General features: G+C 31.8%; 2 protein-coding genes and 2 long non-coding RNA genes across 5 annotated transcripts in view; all 4 read right to left on the bottom strand.

Annotated features, from left to right (window-relative positions):
• The window catches only part of LOC144854837 (uncharacterized), a 145,668-nt gene extending 131,614 nt beyond the window's left edge, over nucleotides 1–14,054 (bottom strand). The window contains exon 1 of the long non-coding RNA XR_013614704.1: nucleotides 14,013–14,054. This is a non-coding gene — a long non-coding RNA (uncharacterized LOC144854837). The remainder of the gene's footprint in view (nucleotides 1–14,012) is intronic.
• LOC144854383 (mu-type opioid receptor-like) lies at nucleotides 1,225–2,274 on the bottom strand. Its single transcript, XM_078712328.1, has one exon. It carries the CDS (start codon nucleotides 2,249–2,251, stop codon nucleotides 1,256–1,258), a length of 996 nt encoding a protein of 331 aa, XP_078568454.1. The 5' UTR covers nucleotides 2,252–2,274; the 3' UTR covers nucleotides 1,225–1,255.
• LOC144854836 (uncharacterized) lies at nucleotides 5,285–13,768 on the bottom strand. 2 transcript variants are annotated; one of them, XR_013614703.1, is made up of 3 exons: nucleotides 13,676–13,768; nucleotides 13,227–13,389; nucleotides 5,285–6,417 (listed from the first exon to the last, which is right to left on the bottom strand). It is a non-coding gene; the product is annotated as an uncharacterized LOC144854836 (long non-coding RNA). The 2 variants fall into 2 exon arrangements; XR_013614702.1 differs by lacking the exon at nucleotides 5,285–6,417 and adding an exon at nucleotides 12,829–13,074.
• On the bottom strand, nucleotides 9,863–11,122 carry LOC144854420 (somatostatin receptor type 4-like). Its single transcript, XM_078712376.1, has one exon. The coding sequence runs from the start codon at nucleotides 11,093–11,095 to the stop codon at nucleotides 10,097–10,099; it is 999 nt and encodes a 332-aa protein (XP_078568502.1). The 5' UTR covers nucleotides 11,096–11,122; the 3' UTR covers nucleotides 9,863–10,096.
• Nucleotides 14,055–14,126: the final 72 nt, after the last annotated feature.

The following is a 14,126-nucleotide window of genomic DNA, read 5'->3' as shown; positions in this document are numbered from 1 at the left end:
AAATAAGGTAATATTTTGCTTTATAAAACAAAAATATAAAGAAGAAGTTTAGAAAATACAAAATATGAAACATAACGGAGATTAAAATTACGAATAATAATTTTGGAAAATGGACTTTGTTTTTGTTTTTTATCTATAATATCAAAAATAAATACTTGGAATTAATGTTTCCTTCTCCTTTCGAATAGTTTATTATCAGTTAATTGGTAATAAAAACTTTCTTGTTAAAATAGTATTCATGTTGCCTTTATTTGGACTTTCTATTGCTATACCACTAGTCATGGCGATGACTGATGTTATTAAATGTGGGTGATGAGCTTTGATATACTTGTATTAGCAGAACATATATGGCTTAGATTATAAGACATATACTAATAGTATAACATAAGGTTATGCTCTTAACAAACACGCCTACATTTTATACATTCAGTAGGCCTAAACGTGTAGAAACACGTGACTCAATGATGACTAGTCAAAAATATAGCCCATAATACCTTGTGTACGCGCTACGTGCATCACGGCACATTTCGGGATTTAAATGATAATTATCGATCGATCTATATTTTATCGACAAATAAAAAAAAATAACATAAAATAAAAATTGTTGTATGCATAAAATAAACATAAACCATACTCACGGACTTATATTTCCCATATATCATACAATTTTAAAATGAATATTCCTAAAACATATGATATCGTAATGTAGTTACACCCGATTTTTGTACGGTAAATGTCTAGATAATAATAATAAACTGCGGGGCAGTATCTTGTCTCCTGATATCGTATGATATTCGGTTGGTTGTTGTTAACCATGTTTTGACAACTTTCAGTGGAAAATACCCTCTGCCCAGTCGGGATGAGTATAACATAAGATAATTTTGTTTGTGGTAACCGTGTATGTAATTTCCATTTGTTGGAAAAAAATAATTTGTATTGATTTGGATTTATTTTGTCTATACTTGTAGCATCGTGTAAGGCCTACTTAATTTAATAATAGTCTTAGTTCTGGCTATATCAACAATGGATTAGTAATAATTATTTTACAATTGTATGGTTAAATATTAAATACAACAATAAGGCCCAGCTGTGGTATAAATAACGTCAGTGGCTGGGACACGGAAAATTGCACCTTCGGCTCACGGCAGTAAAAACAACGAGAAACTGATCCACCACACATCAGGGGATGTGATCCTTTTACCCTGGTAAATACTCAACTGTTTTTATGCCTTAAAGTTTGTTTTTTTAGAATGTTTTATAGGGTTGAACTCATTGGCGTTTGCGTCAACTCGGCATCGTTGCCTTTCCCCATTACTTTCAGAAAATCAAGTTTAAGTTTTTTCATGCCACGTTTGAAATCGTAAAATGTAAATGCGTATATGACTGGATTGATGGATAAGTTCATCGTGTTCAAAACAATTGATATTTCATAGATTATTATTATGTCACTGAGTTCAAAACAAGCACAAATTATGTAGACAAAGAAGATGATCTTATTCGGAGTGACGGTTATGAAGAAGGCTAGACCAACAAAACATATTGTGTAAATAAGACTTCGCTGGGCTCTCCGTAGCCAGTTACGAGGTTGTTTATTGGCTACGCTAGATTTACTGATCGATTCAACATTTTGAGAGGCTCTCGTTGGAGTTTGTCGTCTTCGTAAAGAAATTAAAATCCGCACGTAACAAAACATCATCACAAAAACCGGAAGTAAATATTGGGTGATAAAAAAGAAAACGCCCCAGAATGCCGTGTCGTAAGCATAGGCACATTCACCGGTATCTTCGTCATATGTAGCGTAAAAGAACAGTTCCATACCGGTAACAAAACCGATAATATACGGTAACAATAACAAAAACCTTCCTCTTTTATCGTTAAAATGAAGGCGAAAAAACTTGGGGTGCAACACCGCAAAGTACCGTTCCATGGTTATGATCACTAAGTTATAAGTCGATGCGTAAGTGACGCACCAAAAAAGGTTGAGCGCCTTACAAAATGGCACCCCTGCGTCTGGTGGAACGGGATAAGTAAAAAACGACAACATGAGCACACAGGCAAGCAGATCTATGACGGATTGCTGAACAATCAGCAAGTGAGTCAATGTTTTCTTGTAGATATTGTTGTATATCAAAACGAATAAAACAAATGCATTGGCTAGTATTCCGATACCGCAGATAATAAAACGAATTGCAATCAAAAGCTGCGGATCCATCGGTTCGTCGTTCGACATTGTTTGATTGTTGTCATCCATATTTAATCTTTTAACAAAATATAAGAGAACATGTTAATCAACGAGTGACAATACAAACATCTCCTGGCAATAACCTGGCGGGCAATATTACTAAGTAATAACTAAGTGTTATACTTATGGTTAGCTAATATCATAACGACGTATGTACAAATCAATCGAAAATATGTAATTAGATACGGTATACGTCATCATAATGTTATGATTAAACTTTTAATTAAAATACTACCATGAGGATGCGGGAAGGGGAGGATGCTTCTAACCATCAAATGCACGCATATCATTAGATCGTATTATATTATATGTATTTATACATTTTTTTTCTTTGTGATAATATTTGTTTTTTCTAAAGGGTTTTTTTTACGACTACAGACAATTACTTGTCTCTGTAAAAATTCTGTAATGTAAATATTTATATTGCTGAATAAATGTGATTTGAGCTATGAATTTAGATAAATAACTACCAGTGATACTAGATTGTTAGGACTAACTCTTTACTCAGCCTACTAAAAAATCTTCACTATTAATATAAATCTGTGTATCGAGATTAACTATTTTAAAGAGCTATCCACATTCAATGTATATTGTTGATGATATGGTATTGTATATCTTTTTTATCAATGATATATAATAATACTCAAATAAAGTATGAGATATTAACGATACTGTTTCTTGTTATGAGATAGGAGCATGTGTAATTTTACATTTAAAAACAATAACAGATTTATGATTTTAAAATGAGTTAGTCTAGCTTTAGAAATGTATTGAGAGGGTGCAAATATTGAACATTCTGCAGCTCAACGAAACCGGCAATTCTCCTTTTTCAATTAACAAACTAGGTAATGTGTACATTCTGTAAGTGACTAGAACTTTAAAGAAAATCTCGAAATATTTGGATTTGCCCTCAACTAAAAAACCATAAAAAGTAATAATCATCATGCGAACAATTTTAATTAATTATAATTTTTGGATAGCCATGTATGTAATATTTACTTGATATTATTATATTTTAAACAATGGCAAATTATTAACATTTCCTTTTTTTAATTGTAAATTGAAAGATTATGAAGCCAATATAGCTACAAAACAATGGGACACTATAACACCGGATCAAATTGAAAAACTATTTCCGATTTGGGGATTTTTTTGTTTCATTTTAACAAGATACTTAATTTTCCATTAAATAATGATTACTTACGTGTAGGCCTAGACCTTGTCCTTTTTTATTATAAAATGATTTATTTTATGTAAACAGGTGGTTTTGTTACTAGACGGGTAACGTGAATAATGAGGCCTACCTTTCTTCCCCTTTCACTGTGGAAAACGAACCCATTCTACAATACTAGTCGCTTTCTAAAGACATACGGCACCTATCTTAAGCCTACTTACTTACATATTTTCGTAAATTATTATACAATTACTAATAACTGAGCTAATATACTTACATTAAAATGCTGTAGTTCAACACAAATTAGTCTCTTGTTTTAGACACAACGTTTATGAAAATATGTAGTAGGAATGATGAGTACACAATTGGTGCGTGTTTATAAGTAGCCAAACTTGGGAAAGTTCCCGGAAGCAATCAGACCAATAAATATGTCAGTGTTAAGATTGCTTCACAGGTCAAATAACACTGGTGCCTCAACTTTTATACAAATCACCTGACACGATCATTTTGATTTTCAGATTATAAATTGGTGATTATGATTGATGTGTTGATTCTAAAAATGTAACAGGTCAGAGTCAATTATTAACGCCCTCTAGTTCCTTAAATCAATCAATTTGTCACTTTTTATATTAAGCCTCGTAAAAAATTGTTGATCGATTTTCTATATAAATAGTTTTGAAATGGGACTTTCCCAAAATGTTGGCATTTTAGTTCATCGGCAAGAATAAACTTAGGCCATAATTGGATGTAGGTAACTATTTTTAGTCGCGTGCAAACGCGACTCTAGCTCACTATGTCGGTCGGTTGGTCGGTCGGTAAACACTAACTCAAATTTGAGCACGCGACTGCAGCCATGTATATGACCTTGTTTATGTGGCCTTAAGTTCGTGTGTTTTGAAAGACATTTAATGTATAATGTAGAATTAGTTTAAGCATTTAAGTATTCCTTCAAGCAAACTGGTTACAAACATATGGTTTATGCTAATGAGGCTCAATATAGGCCTAATTATGAGATCTACTGTTTATTTATTTATTTTATTCGTTCAAAACCACAAACCGGGTTGATTTAAAAATGAAAAATAATATATTGAAACATACAGTATGTTAAACAATAAATCTGATACAGACCGGCATGTTATGAAAATCTAAATACGTTAAATAATGCTAACCTTTACTAAGTTAATTAGACATTTTAAATCTACTGTTAAAATGTTAAAAATATGCCAACACAAAAGATGCTTTAATTACTTTAACAATAGAAGTGTTGGGGAGGGGGGGGGGGGGTTTGGGTTTGTAGTGTTGCCGAAATTTAAAATAATTAAAATACAAAAGATCAGAGAAGTTCAGCACCTCATTTTAGTTAGACCCTGGATACACCACTATAATGATATCTGCAGCTGCAAAAATTTTAATTAAAAGAAAAAGTTTTGTTAAGGAAGTTCGGGTATACCTTATCATTTCAGTGCTAATTACTTGAATAATGAGGAGAGTTAATTAATTATCTATTAAGAGGAAATAATTACAGTTATTTTAGATTATTACAACGTTAATGGCTAAATATAAGAAAATAAATTAGTATTTGATTGTTTAACATTGATAACCGACTTTTAGTTTTAGGTTGTGGCTAAATATCGTGAAGATAAGATACTTCCTAATTGTCATGATTTCAAACATTAAGCGAGCATGGGCGTTTGTTTGCTTAATGTTTAACATAACAGAACACATAACTGAAATTACTGAAACTAAAAGACAGATTAGAATCTATTAAACTTATTTTTGAAACATTAAGAGTCTGATACATGGATTTGCATCGGAATGATTTAATGTTTTCTATTGTTTTGTTTTATTGTTACTTTCAAGGTCTACAGTAGAATTACTATTCTTGAAACCACGATAGTAAAAACCATATAACAAAATAAAAAACAATGTAGGCCTACCTTATTTTAAAAGCCTTAAGTTTATATTAAACAGATTTAAGAAAATTGTAGATAATGCTTAAGTGGGTAGTCGTGGGTTATGGGTGCTTTATTATTTTCTTACTTTACTTATTTTAATTGTAATTTTGCAGGATAATAAAAAAAAATTAATAAAAAATAATAATCCTGCGGCACACATCTCTCCTTGTATATCATTTTGATAGAGATAGCCAGGCATATTCAGAATTATGCTACGATGTTCTCTTGGTCTCTTAGGCCTACAGTTGGCGTGGTTGGATGAAATCGTACAAATGTGAACTGAGAGAATGGTACAAATCTGACGTCACGCTACTTATTATTTATTTCATAATTTCCGCCTTTCTGATTATTTCCTTGTATCCTGGTTTGATGTAGGTTTTATAACCTCTATATTGACCAAACACGTGATTCCACCAGGTCAGTGTGTAATTTCCTTTTGGTTACCTCTTGACCAACAATAAAGTTCCCCTCTATCACAAGGCAGCAAATAGGCCTACAGGGTATATATTTTATATCAAAATAACAACATAGTAATTTAAATAGCTAGTTTCACATCCGGGAGTTGAACTTTGTTTTCATTAATTTCGTCAATTTAAAATCATGATAAAACAATACAAAACCCATGACAGGATTACAAAACAACAAAAAAACAAAAGAAAACTGAATTTCTGTACACATTTTCTCCGCTAGTGATGATTTTAAAAGTCCAGTGACCGCCCAGACACCTCGAATTACATGATAACAGAGATCATATTTATTGAAACATTAATGATTCGTTCAATAAAAAAATCTTACAGTAAAAAAGTTGGATGAGGGATGGATGTGAAAACTAGGCCTATATTTTGAAAATAAGCAGAAATATTTTGTTTTCGCATAGTACACAACGTCATTAGTTTAGTTCACGATGAGGTATACGTGATCGTACTTCTGTCAGGAACTTCCAAACTGTGATGCCAAATGTGTTTGTATTTAAATAACCGATGCTGATCATCCATCCGGTTGTTTCGAGCAGTGCAGTTTTCACAGATTTTCGAGAAAAAATATATCTATATTTTGCAAATTCGAAGTGGAGAAAACAGAACAGTTATTTAGTAAAATTAAAACTAAGCTAATATAAATTAAATTAAAAATAATGACGTAATGTAATGAAAATGGGCCAAGATAAGAAATAATAAAAATAAAAATATAATAAGAAAAATAAACATTTTTTTAGAAGATGTAGGCTTTAGCACTTTTGTCTTCAGCTTATAAAAATGCTACAGATTAATCGTGAGAAATGTTTTGAACTTTGTAGGCCATTTAAATGCAGGCCTTTTTTAAAGAATCGTTCTAAGTATTGTTTTTCCAGATTTTCGACGAGCTTTTATGTTAGTGAAAGTTCACGATACACAAAGTTAAAGATAAACTGAACTTATGAACTTTTGCAAGAGTTATTATTGATAAAATGTAACGTCACAATAATACGCTCACCTGGAAAGATTGAGATTATACACTTCATATCCTCCTCAATTATTGTAATGCAACGTTATCAATCATATTACGAAAGCCTGTGGTCGGTTGTGTTTGTTTTAATTTAATATGGATCAGTGGCTCATATCATTAATTGTTTATTACCTTATTGAAAACATAATGACACGTGACCTACCCACAAAATATACCACTCAATTTAATGATGTGAACACGTGGACATGACTAATTAAATTGTGTATGTGTATAATGGTAAATTTGGTCTATTAACATTAACAAGATATTAGGCCATTCTTAAAAATATATAGCATAGCTCCATGTCTCCCTTTCTTCAATTAACACGATGACCTCATCAAATTGTAAAAAGACAACGCATGTGAAAGATTGTTTCAGAAACATTATCTAATTAAAATGCGAGATTTCGAGCCCCGATCTAATGAAATGACGGTCTATGATAAAATATAATCAAAATGTTGTGTGAAGGTGTCAGAGTTGATTATAGGAGGAAGTATGTCTACTTAAAAGACAATCTATTGTAAATACTTGATAAGGATTACGATGTTCAACACGTAGCAACAATTCTGTTCTGGGTGTTACAGTGGGCGTAATGTTTGTATGTTCATGTGCTCTTGAAATAAAAGTTGTATATAAAAAAAACAGACAATCGCGTTCACACGAGACGAATGTGTTCAAACATATCGAAAGCGTTGAGATTGCGAATACGTATCCATATTTCCATCTAATTTTGTAAAACATATTTTCGATTTACGGGAATATGATAGCCCGTTGAACACAGGCTTATTTAGTTTTTAAATGAGAGTGATTTTTACAGGACATATATAGTCTGTTAAACATTTCTTCCTTCGCTAATTTTTCTCTTAATAATTTCGCATAATATTTAAAAAAAAAACCCATTTTATGAGTTTGATGGTGAAATTATTTCATAAGCAATTTTCTCTCTATTCAACGAATACAAAACATTCATTTATTTGTTTTATAAAGCTTTGTCTACACTATCAAACTAGTTTGACAAAAAATGTGATGTGCCCAAATATGGTAGTGATATTCCCAAATATGGTAGTAAAATGACATCATCATGTCCATAAATGGGCACATCACATTTTTTTTATCACATAAAGTTTAATTGTGTAGACAAGGCTTGAGACACATATTGTAGAAAGGTAGAATAATTAGCGAAACGAAAACTCAAGAGAGAACTTGAAACTGATTTTCCAATAGTATTAATAATTAATCAAATTTAAACGATTTAAAGCTAATTAAGTTCTTGTTATTTGTTTGTCTAAACTAAATATTATCACTCTCTAAAAAAAGTTTGTTTAAAAAATTAGGTGGCGCTATTGAATTTTCGCAATAACATTAACTGAACGTGTTATCACCATTAGACACCACTTTTTCCGTTAGGGCTATTTTACAAAGACGAGCGGTAACGGCAAGCGGAAAACAGCGTAACTTGTCCCATTTATGATTTAGGTATAACTACTAATACCGAACGACGTGCAATGCGTAACTAACGAATTGCAATGATACACCCGGGTTGCCTATACAATGCTATGTGTTTTTAAATGTAACATTCTTAAAGGACAACTTTAACGAGAACCATTATTTTGACAACGTATTAAGCCCACCCACCGCCATGAACAGTACCATTTTTCGTAATTTATCATTTTGTTTCGTATTGATTAAAATACGTTAAACAGAATCACATTTACATAATTATGTACATTCAAAGACTGTGAACATTATCTAATAAACACGTAATGAGTATGCTATCTAAACAATTACGTCTAATTATGAAACACATTAGACAATAATTACTTAAATATACATTTTTAACTAACCAAGTACGTTTTTGTTCCCTTTTTACTTTTATAATTCTCTTAGACGTAGCCTATTTTAATAATCAATAATACAGAAATCAAGATCGCAATCTCTACCTACTTCCTTGGTATTAGTGGTGAGCAAAGAACGTCGATGGACGGATTGAAACAAAAACGGAAGGTCAGGAAAAATATCATGCATTTAGCCGACTGCTCTAATTGCTGCTATCTTTGAATCTTTATAATGGATGTACATCTGATAATGGTGAAATTCAGATAAAGAAGAGTAAACACAAACATTAAAGTGTAATTTTACGGTGAGCATGTGGGGATGGTAATCATTATCATATGCAGAAAATATTATATTGAAGCTCATCCTGAAAAATATATAATCCGTACATTTAATGTTAGCAGGAGAGCGAAAACATGTTATAGCGTATTTACAACAAAATCAATCAGAATCGGAAATGGTTCTAAATGGTTGAGGATTACCTTGACACTTAAGGTATTATTTAACTTAAAAATGATCAAATTTTACCTTAGATCCAGGAAAAAGAGGTTTGTGTAGTGTAGAACATTTCAGGGGACATGTTTCACCATATATAAGCCAAAAAAAGTCTATATCCATAAACTGTTACTTCATTGGCAACGCATGTAATACAACCGCAATGCTATTTTTTATCAACATTTGAACACGTTCACAGAACACTGTGCTTATTTTTATCAACCTTTGAACGCGTGCAAAGTGTTTTTTTTTTGCTATAGTACCATTCTATTTACCAACAATTGTATAGTTGCCTTCTGCATTAAAATTTTATTTCGTAAGTCAATTGCTTATTAGGGGTGTCCCTAGTACTTAAACTTATCTAAACTTCCTAGTTGGTCATGTCAATTATTCATTTTACAGTTGATGTATTGTTCCGGATAAATTCCATTTTAAAAATGACAGGAACCTTTAAAGTCGGAGGAAGTTGTACATAAAAACCACACAACACTTGTATTATATAATAATATCATATGCATTTATCACACATAGTTTGGTTTATACTTCAGTCATTATTCTACGAACATAATTTGCCACGATTAACGATTTTACGACGATTAAAAAATGTTCTTGTTGTTTATAACCATAACAATCAACATGTGACTAATTAAAAACTTTTTTCCTGCCAATAATCATGTTTCAGTAAAACATCGGTGCCAGGATTTACCGGTGTCCGAGCCTTAATGAGTGCAATACAAATTGTTTATTATTTTCCTTAAAAAATGACTGACTTTAATTGCAAAAGCATCTTTCACAACATGGAACATGTCATAATGTGTCGATACACATAATTAAACATACCCATACGATACCATACTGTTAACTGATTAACAAGATTATTCACTGTGATATATAAATTAAATGTAAAAGTAAACATTAGCTAACAGCTATAATGGACACAACTTGTGAAGGTCTATCTTTATCAAGGTTTGTATTGTCAGAGACCTTTGAACAGGATACAGAACGTGTATGCCATTTCTTACTAAACATCTTCTCTTTAATTTCACGTTTCATTTTACGCATACCACGTTGGAACTCTTTAAAGTTGAAGCAGTATATAAACGGATTTATACAAAGATTTGAGGTGTTCATCAAGACAGTTACTTCATGAATTGTAACCTTACTGAACGCAAAACAGTCACAGATACAGTACACTGAATACAATACGAAATTAGGTGTGACAGTTACTAGGAAAGCGACGGATACGAGAACAAGTGTATAAAGTAAATTCCTTTGAATACGAGAGCCATCCCTTTCTCTTCCAACCTCTTTCTGTTTTCGTCGCAGATTTAATAATATACAAGTATAGCAGTAACCCATAATGGAAACTGGAATCAGCCAATACATGGTAAACAATAATACTCCAGAAACTATTCTTGTACCGTTGTCCTTATTATAGTCATACATACATTCACCGGGGTGCTCATCGTCTGCTTCTGCAAATATTGCCAATTGAAGAGAAGAAAGTATCCCGAGGCAATGTGGTATCGAAAGTGGAATCTTTCTCCGAATTGAAAATTTTCTTTCTCTATACAACAGTGGGTGTATAACTGCAATATATCGTTCAAAAGTAACCATCACTAAATTATATGTAGATGTAGACGACATATACCAAAATATGACTCTAGCTTTGCAGAAAAAGGTAGCGTTGTTCGTAGACGGAGCATCGTTGTTGTAAAAGCCAAGAAACAGACAGCATCCGAGGAAATCAACTACTGATTGGTGAAGTAACAGTGTATGAGTGAGAGATTTTTTGAAGATGTTGTTGTAAATCATAACAATGATAACCAGTAAATTTGCTACAATGCCCACACTGCATATTATACAACGAGCTGCTATTAATCCGGCGGAATCCGTGTATGTTGAATTCAACATCTTACTAACCTTCTTCAGTTGTGCTGTCAGAACAACTACTGTCTTCACATATATTCACAAAATCGGTAAGCTAGTATGAGACCAAAACGTTTATATACTGTACTACCGGTGCCTGTCGGAAGTACACTCGTCTAGTTTCCTTAGGGTTTTCTGATAAAACTTCCCTTCCAGGTAAATAAGACATGTCATAGTGCAGGAATCAATGGCTTGGCTTAGCTTTATCTGTAATGACGGAACTCACGGAAAATGTCCCAAACAAATTATAAACATTCTCAGCTTAATCACCTACTGAGACCGAAATACATTTATGGTGGAATGTTTGCGACAACAACACTTCCTAATCCGAACAATCTATACGCGCACTTAAATATAATGCTAAGATCACGGTAAAAACTCCAGCATGATCAATTATTAAATCTATTCGCATTTTAGTAGTTGTCCATATTTGATTTTGCTTAAATTAGAAGAACACGAAATTTAGCAGTAATTGATGGTAATTACCGTAAAGTGTATTTCAATTTATTTATATTAAAATCCAAATAGAAAAGTACACATTGTTAAAGTTAAATTAATTCAATATTTATTATCCTTAAAATATATATTAAAGCAACAATTGAAAAAGGCTGGGGCATATTGAATGCAATTTGTAAAAACTTTACCATTGGTATAAAAAAAATGACAAATGGCTAAAACAAACAAAATTAAGTGCAAAAAATTAGAATTACCTAAAATTATATGGAAAAATATAAAAATATATATTAAAAGCACAATTGAAAAAAGCCCATATTGAATGCAATTTTGTAAAAACTACTATGTATAAAAATATGATTTATAATTGATATAAAATAAAACATAGTATGGTATAAAAAACAGACACGAAACCACAAGTGGGGGTGGGTTCATCCTCTATAGAAGGTGAGCAGACAGTCCAACAAACATTATGCAAAGATACCAAAAAATTCCTTAAAAATAAAATTACTTTTAACCTACGAGAAATTAGTACCGTGTAGCATTGCGTAATGTGTCTATACCATGAGGTTGGAGTCATGGACGACTGAACTTCTTTTATTTGTTTTTTAACTTTAAATTTATTTATAGAGGGTAACCCTTTCAGCTGGACAAATTAATGCCGGTCTCAGGGGCCCTCTTAAATTCGAAATAAAATACATAAAACGGAAAATAACATTACGATAAAATAAAAATATTTAATTTTTTTTTTACAAAAAATAGGCTATACAATATACAATTTAGTTTATAATATAGGCCTATATATAATATAGGTATTAAAAGTATATAATTTCAGTCTGGATTAAAATTTTGATTTTTAAGCATGCATTTGTATTATTTGTGCTTAGAAACAAACTGTGTGTTATTCCTATAGTCTTATAAAATTAAGAGTAGTTTATGAAATTTAATCATATTTCATTGTTTGCAATATTTTATTTATTATTTATTTATTTTATTTTTATCTGGTGGCCATGACTCTACAGATCACCATGTCGGTCGGTTGGTCGGTCGGTAAACACTAACTCAAATTTGAGCACGCGACTGCAGCCATGTATATGGCCTTGTTTAAACTAGTGTAACTTTGTTTTTGTCAATGTCAATGAGTGCAGAGAAACCATAAAAACAAACAAACTGGATTAAGATCGATCATTTTAAGCATTTATCTTTTCTTTTGTAAACATAGATTGAGGAAGTAAAATAAAATTTACTTTTTTGATTTTACAGTTTATTTCCTCCATGGTACTTCCGTCTTTATTAAGCTCTGTCGACACTATTAAGTTAATTTGAAAAACAAAGTGTGATGTGCCCAAATATGGTAGTGATATGCCCAAATATGGTAGTGATATGACATTATCATGTCCATATATGGGCACATCACATTTTTTTGATAGTGTAGACATGATTGTAAACACGCAGTTGTAAATCTATTCCCAGTTCGTTTGATTTTTTTTCCACTTCGGCATGAAAACAAACTTCAAAAGAAATACAGAAAATTCGAAAAGTAAAAATACGATGAAAACTGTAAGAATATTTTTCCTCAATATTTATTTGGTCAGATTGGACCATTAAGGTTTTGTGTTTCAAACCAGATATCCCATGTAACAGAAGAAAAAGATTTACTCACTCTCACTGAAAACTGCTATTTCCTCTCTTGTTACTCTCGATTTACCGTACTTGACAGAAATACAACAAATATAGTATTACTATTCACAGCTTTTCTTTTTAACAATTCCAGTGATCCATACAACAGAAACAATCACAGTATATCATTCATTATGGTCACTTCACTAGAATTAATAATATTGCATTACTATGATATGAAAAATACCAAATGTAATACCTATTTCCGTAGCACCACATTCATACATGAATGTACTAAACTTTGAACACGATAAGCCATCCGATAGGAAAAAGCTGTCTAATAATTGAAGAGATTATTCATTGATATAACCATAAAGGTGATTAGGTAATTTTAAAAAATAGAGAAATTATCGGTACTTTCACTGGCGTTGCTACAAATGAACAACTAAGTAATTCATTCATTTTAATAAATACATAAAGTTAACTACTCACAGTATCGGCAAAAATTCACATCTTAAAGAAACAGAACGATTACATGTCTTACAGTACTTCAACAGTAACTAACATCCTCTGCCAAAACAACGCCCACACAGCCAATTCATTGTAACGCTTCACCTGATATGCAAATTCGCACGAATACCTGTGGACAATAGTGTAATGCAACACGACACAATGCGCCACCAATGATGCTTAAAGCCTGTTTTCTTGTCGACGTTGTTCGACGTTATCGTTAACAATAATCGGCGATTAACGATTTACAGGAAAAGATACTCGCTATCGTTATCATTTCAACTTGATCGTTTTCAAACGATCGTCGTTGAACTGTAACGATCAACGACGATAGCGTCGAATAACGTCGACAGGAAAACAGGCTTTAATAAAAACAGCTTTCCAATCCATCACAATAAATAGTTTAAAGGAAATGAAAATAAAAGTTTAAAAT

The sequence above is a fragment of the Antedon bifida genome, chromosome 10, assembly GCF_963402885.1.
Source record: "Antedon bifida chromosome 10, ecAntBifi1.1, whole genome shotgun sequence".
NCBI classification, from domain to species: domain Eukaryota; kingdom Metazoa; phylum Echinodermata; class Crinoidea; order Comatulida; family Antedonidae; genus Antedon; species Antedon bifida.
This window is presented reverse-complemented; position numbering and strand designations above follow the sequence as displayed.

Coding starts and splice junctions, on each gene's coding strand:
- LOC144854383 (XM_078712328.1), bottom strand. CDS start 2,251: ATGGATGACAACAATCAAACAATGTCGAACGACGAACCGATGGATCCG.
- LOC144854420 (XM_078712376.1), bottom strand. CDS start 11,095: ATGTTGAATTCAACATACACGGATTCCGCCGGATTAATAGCAGCTCGT.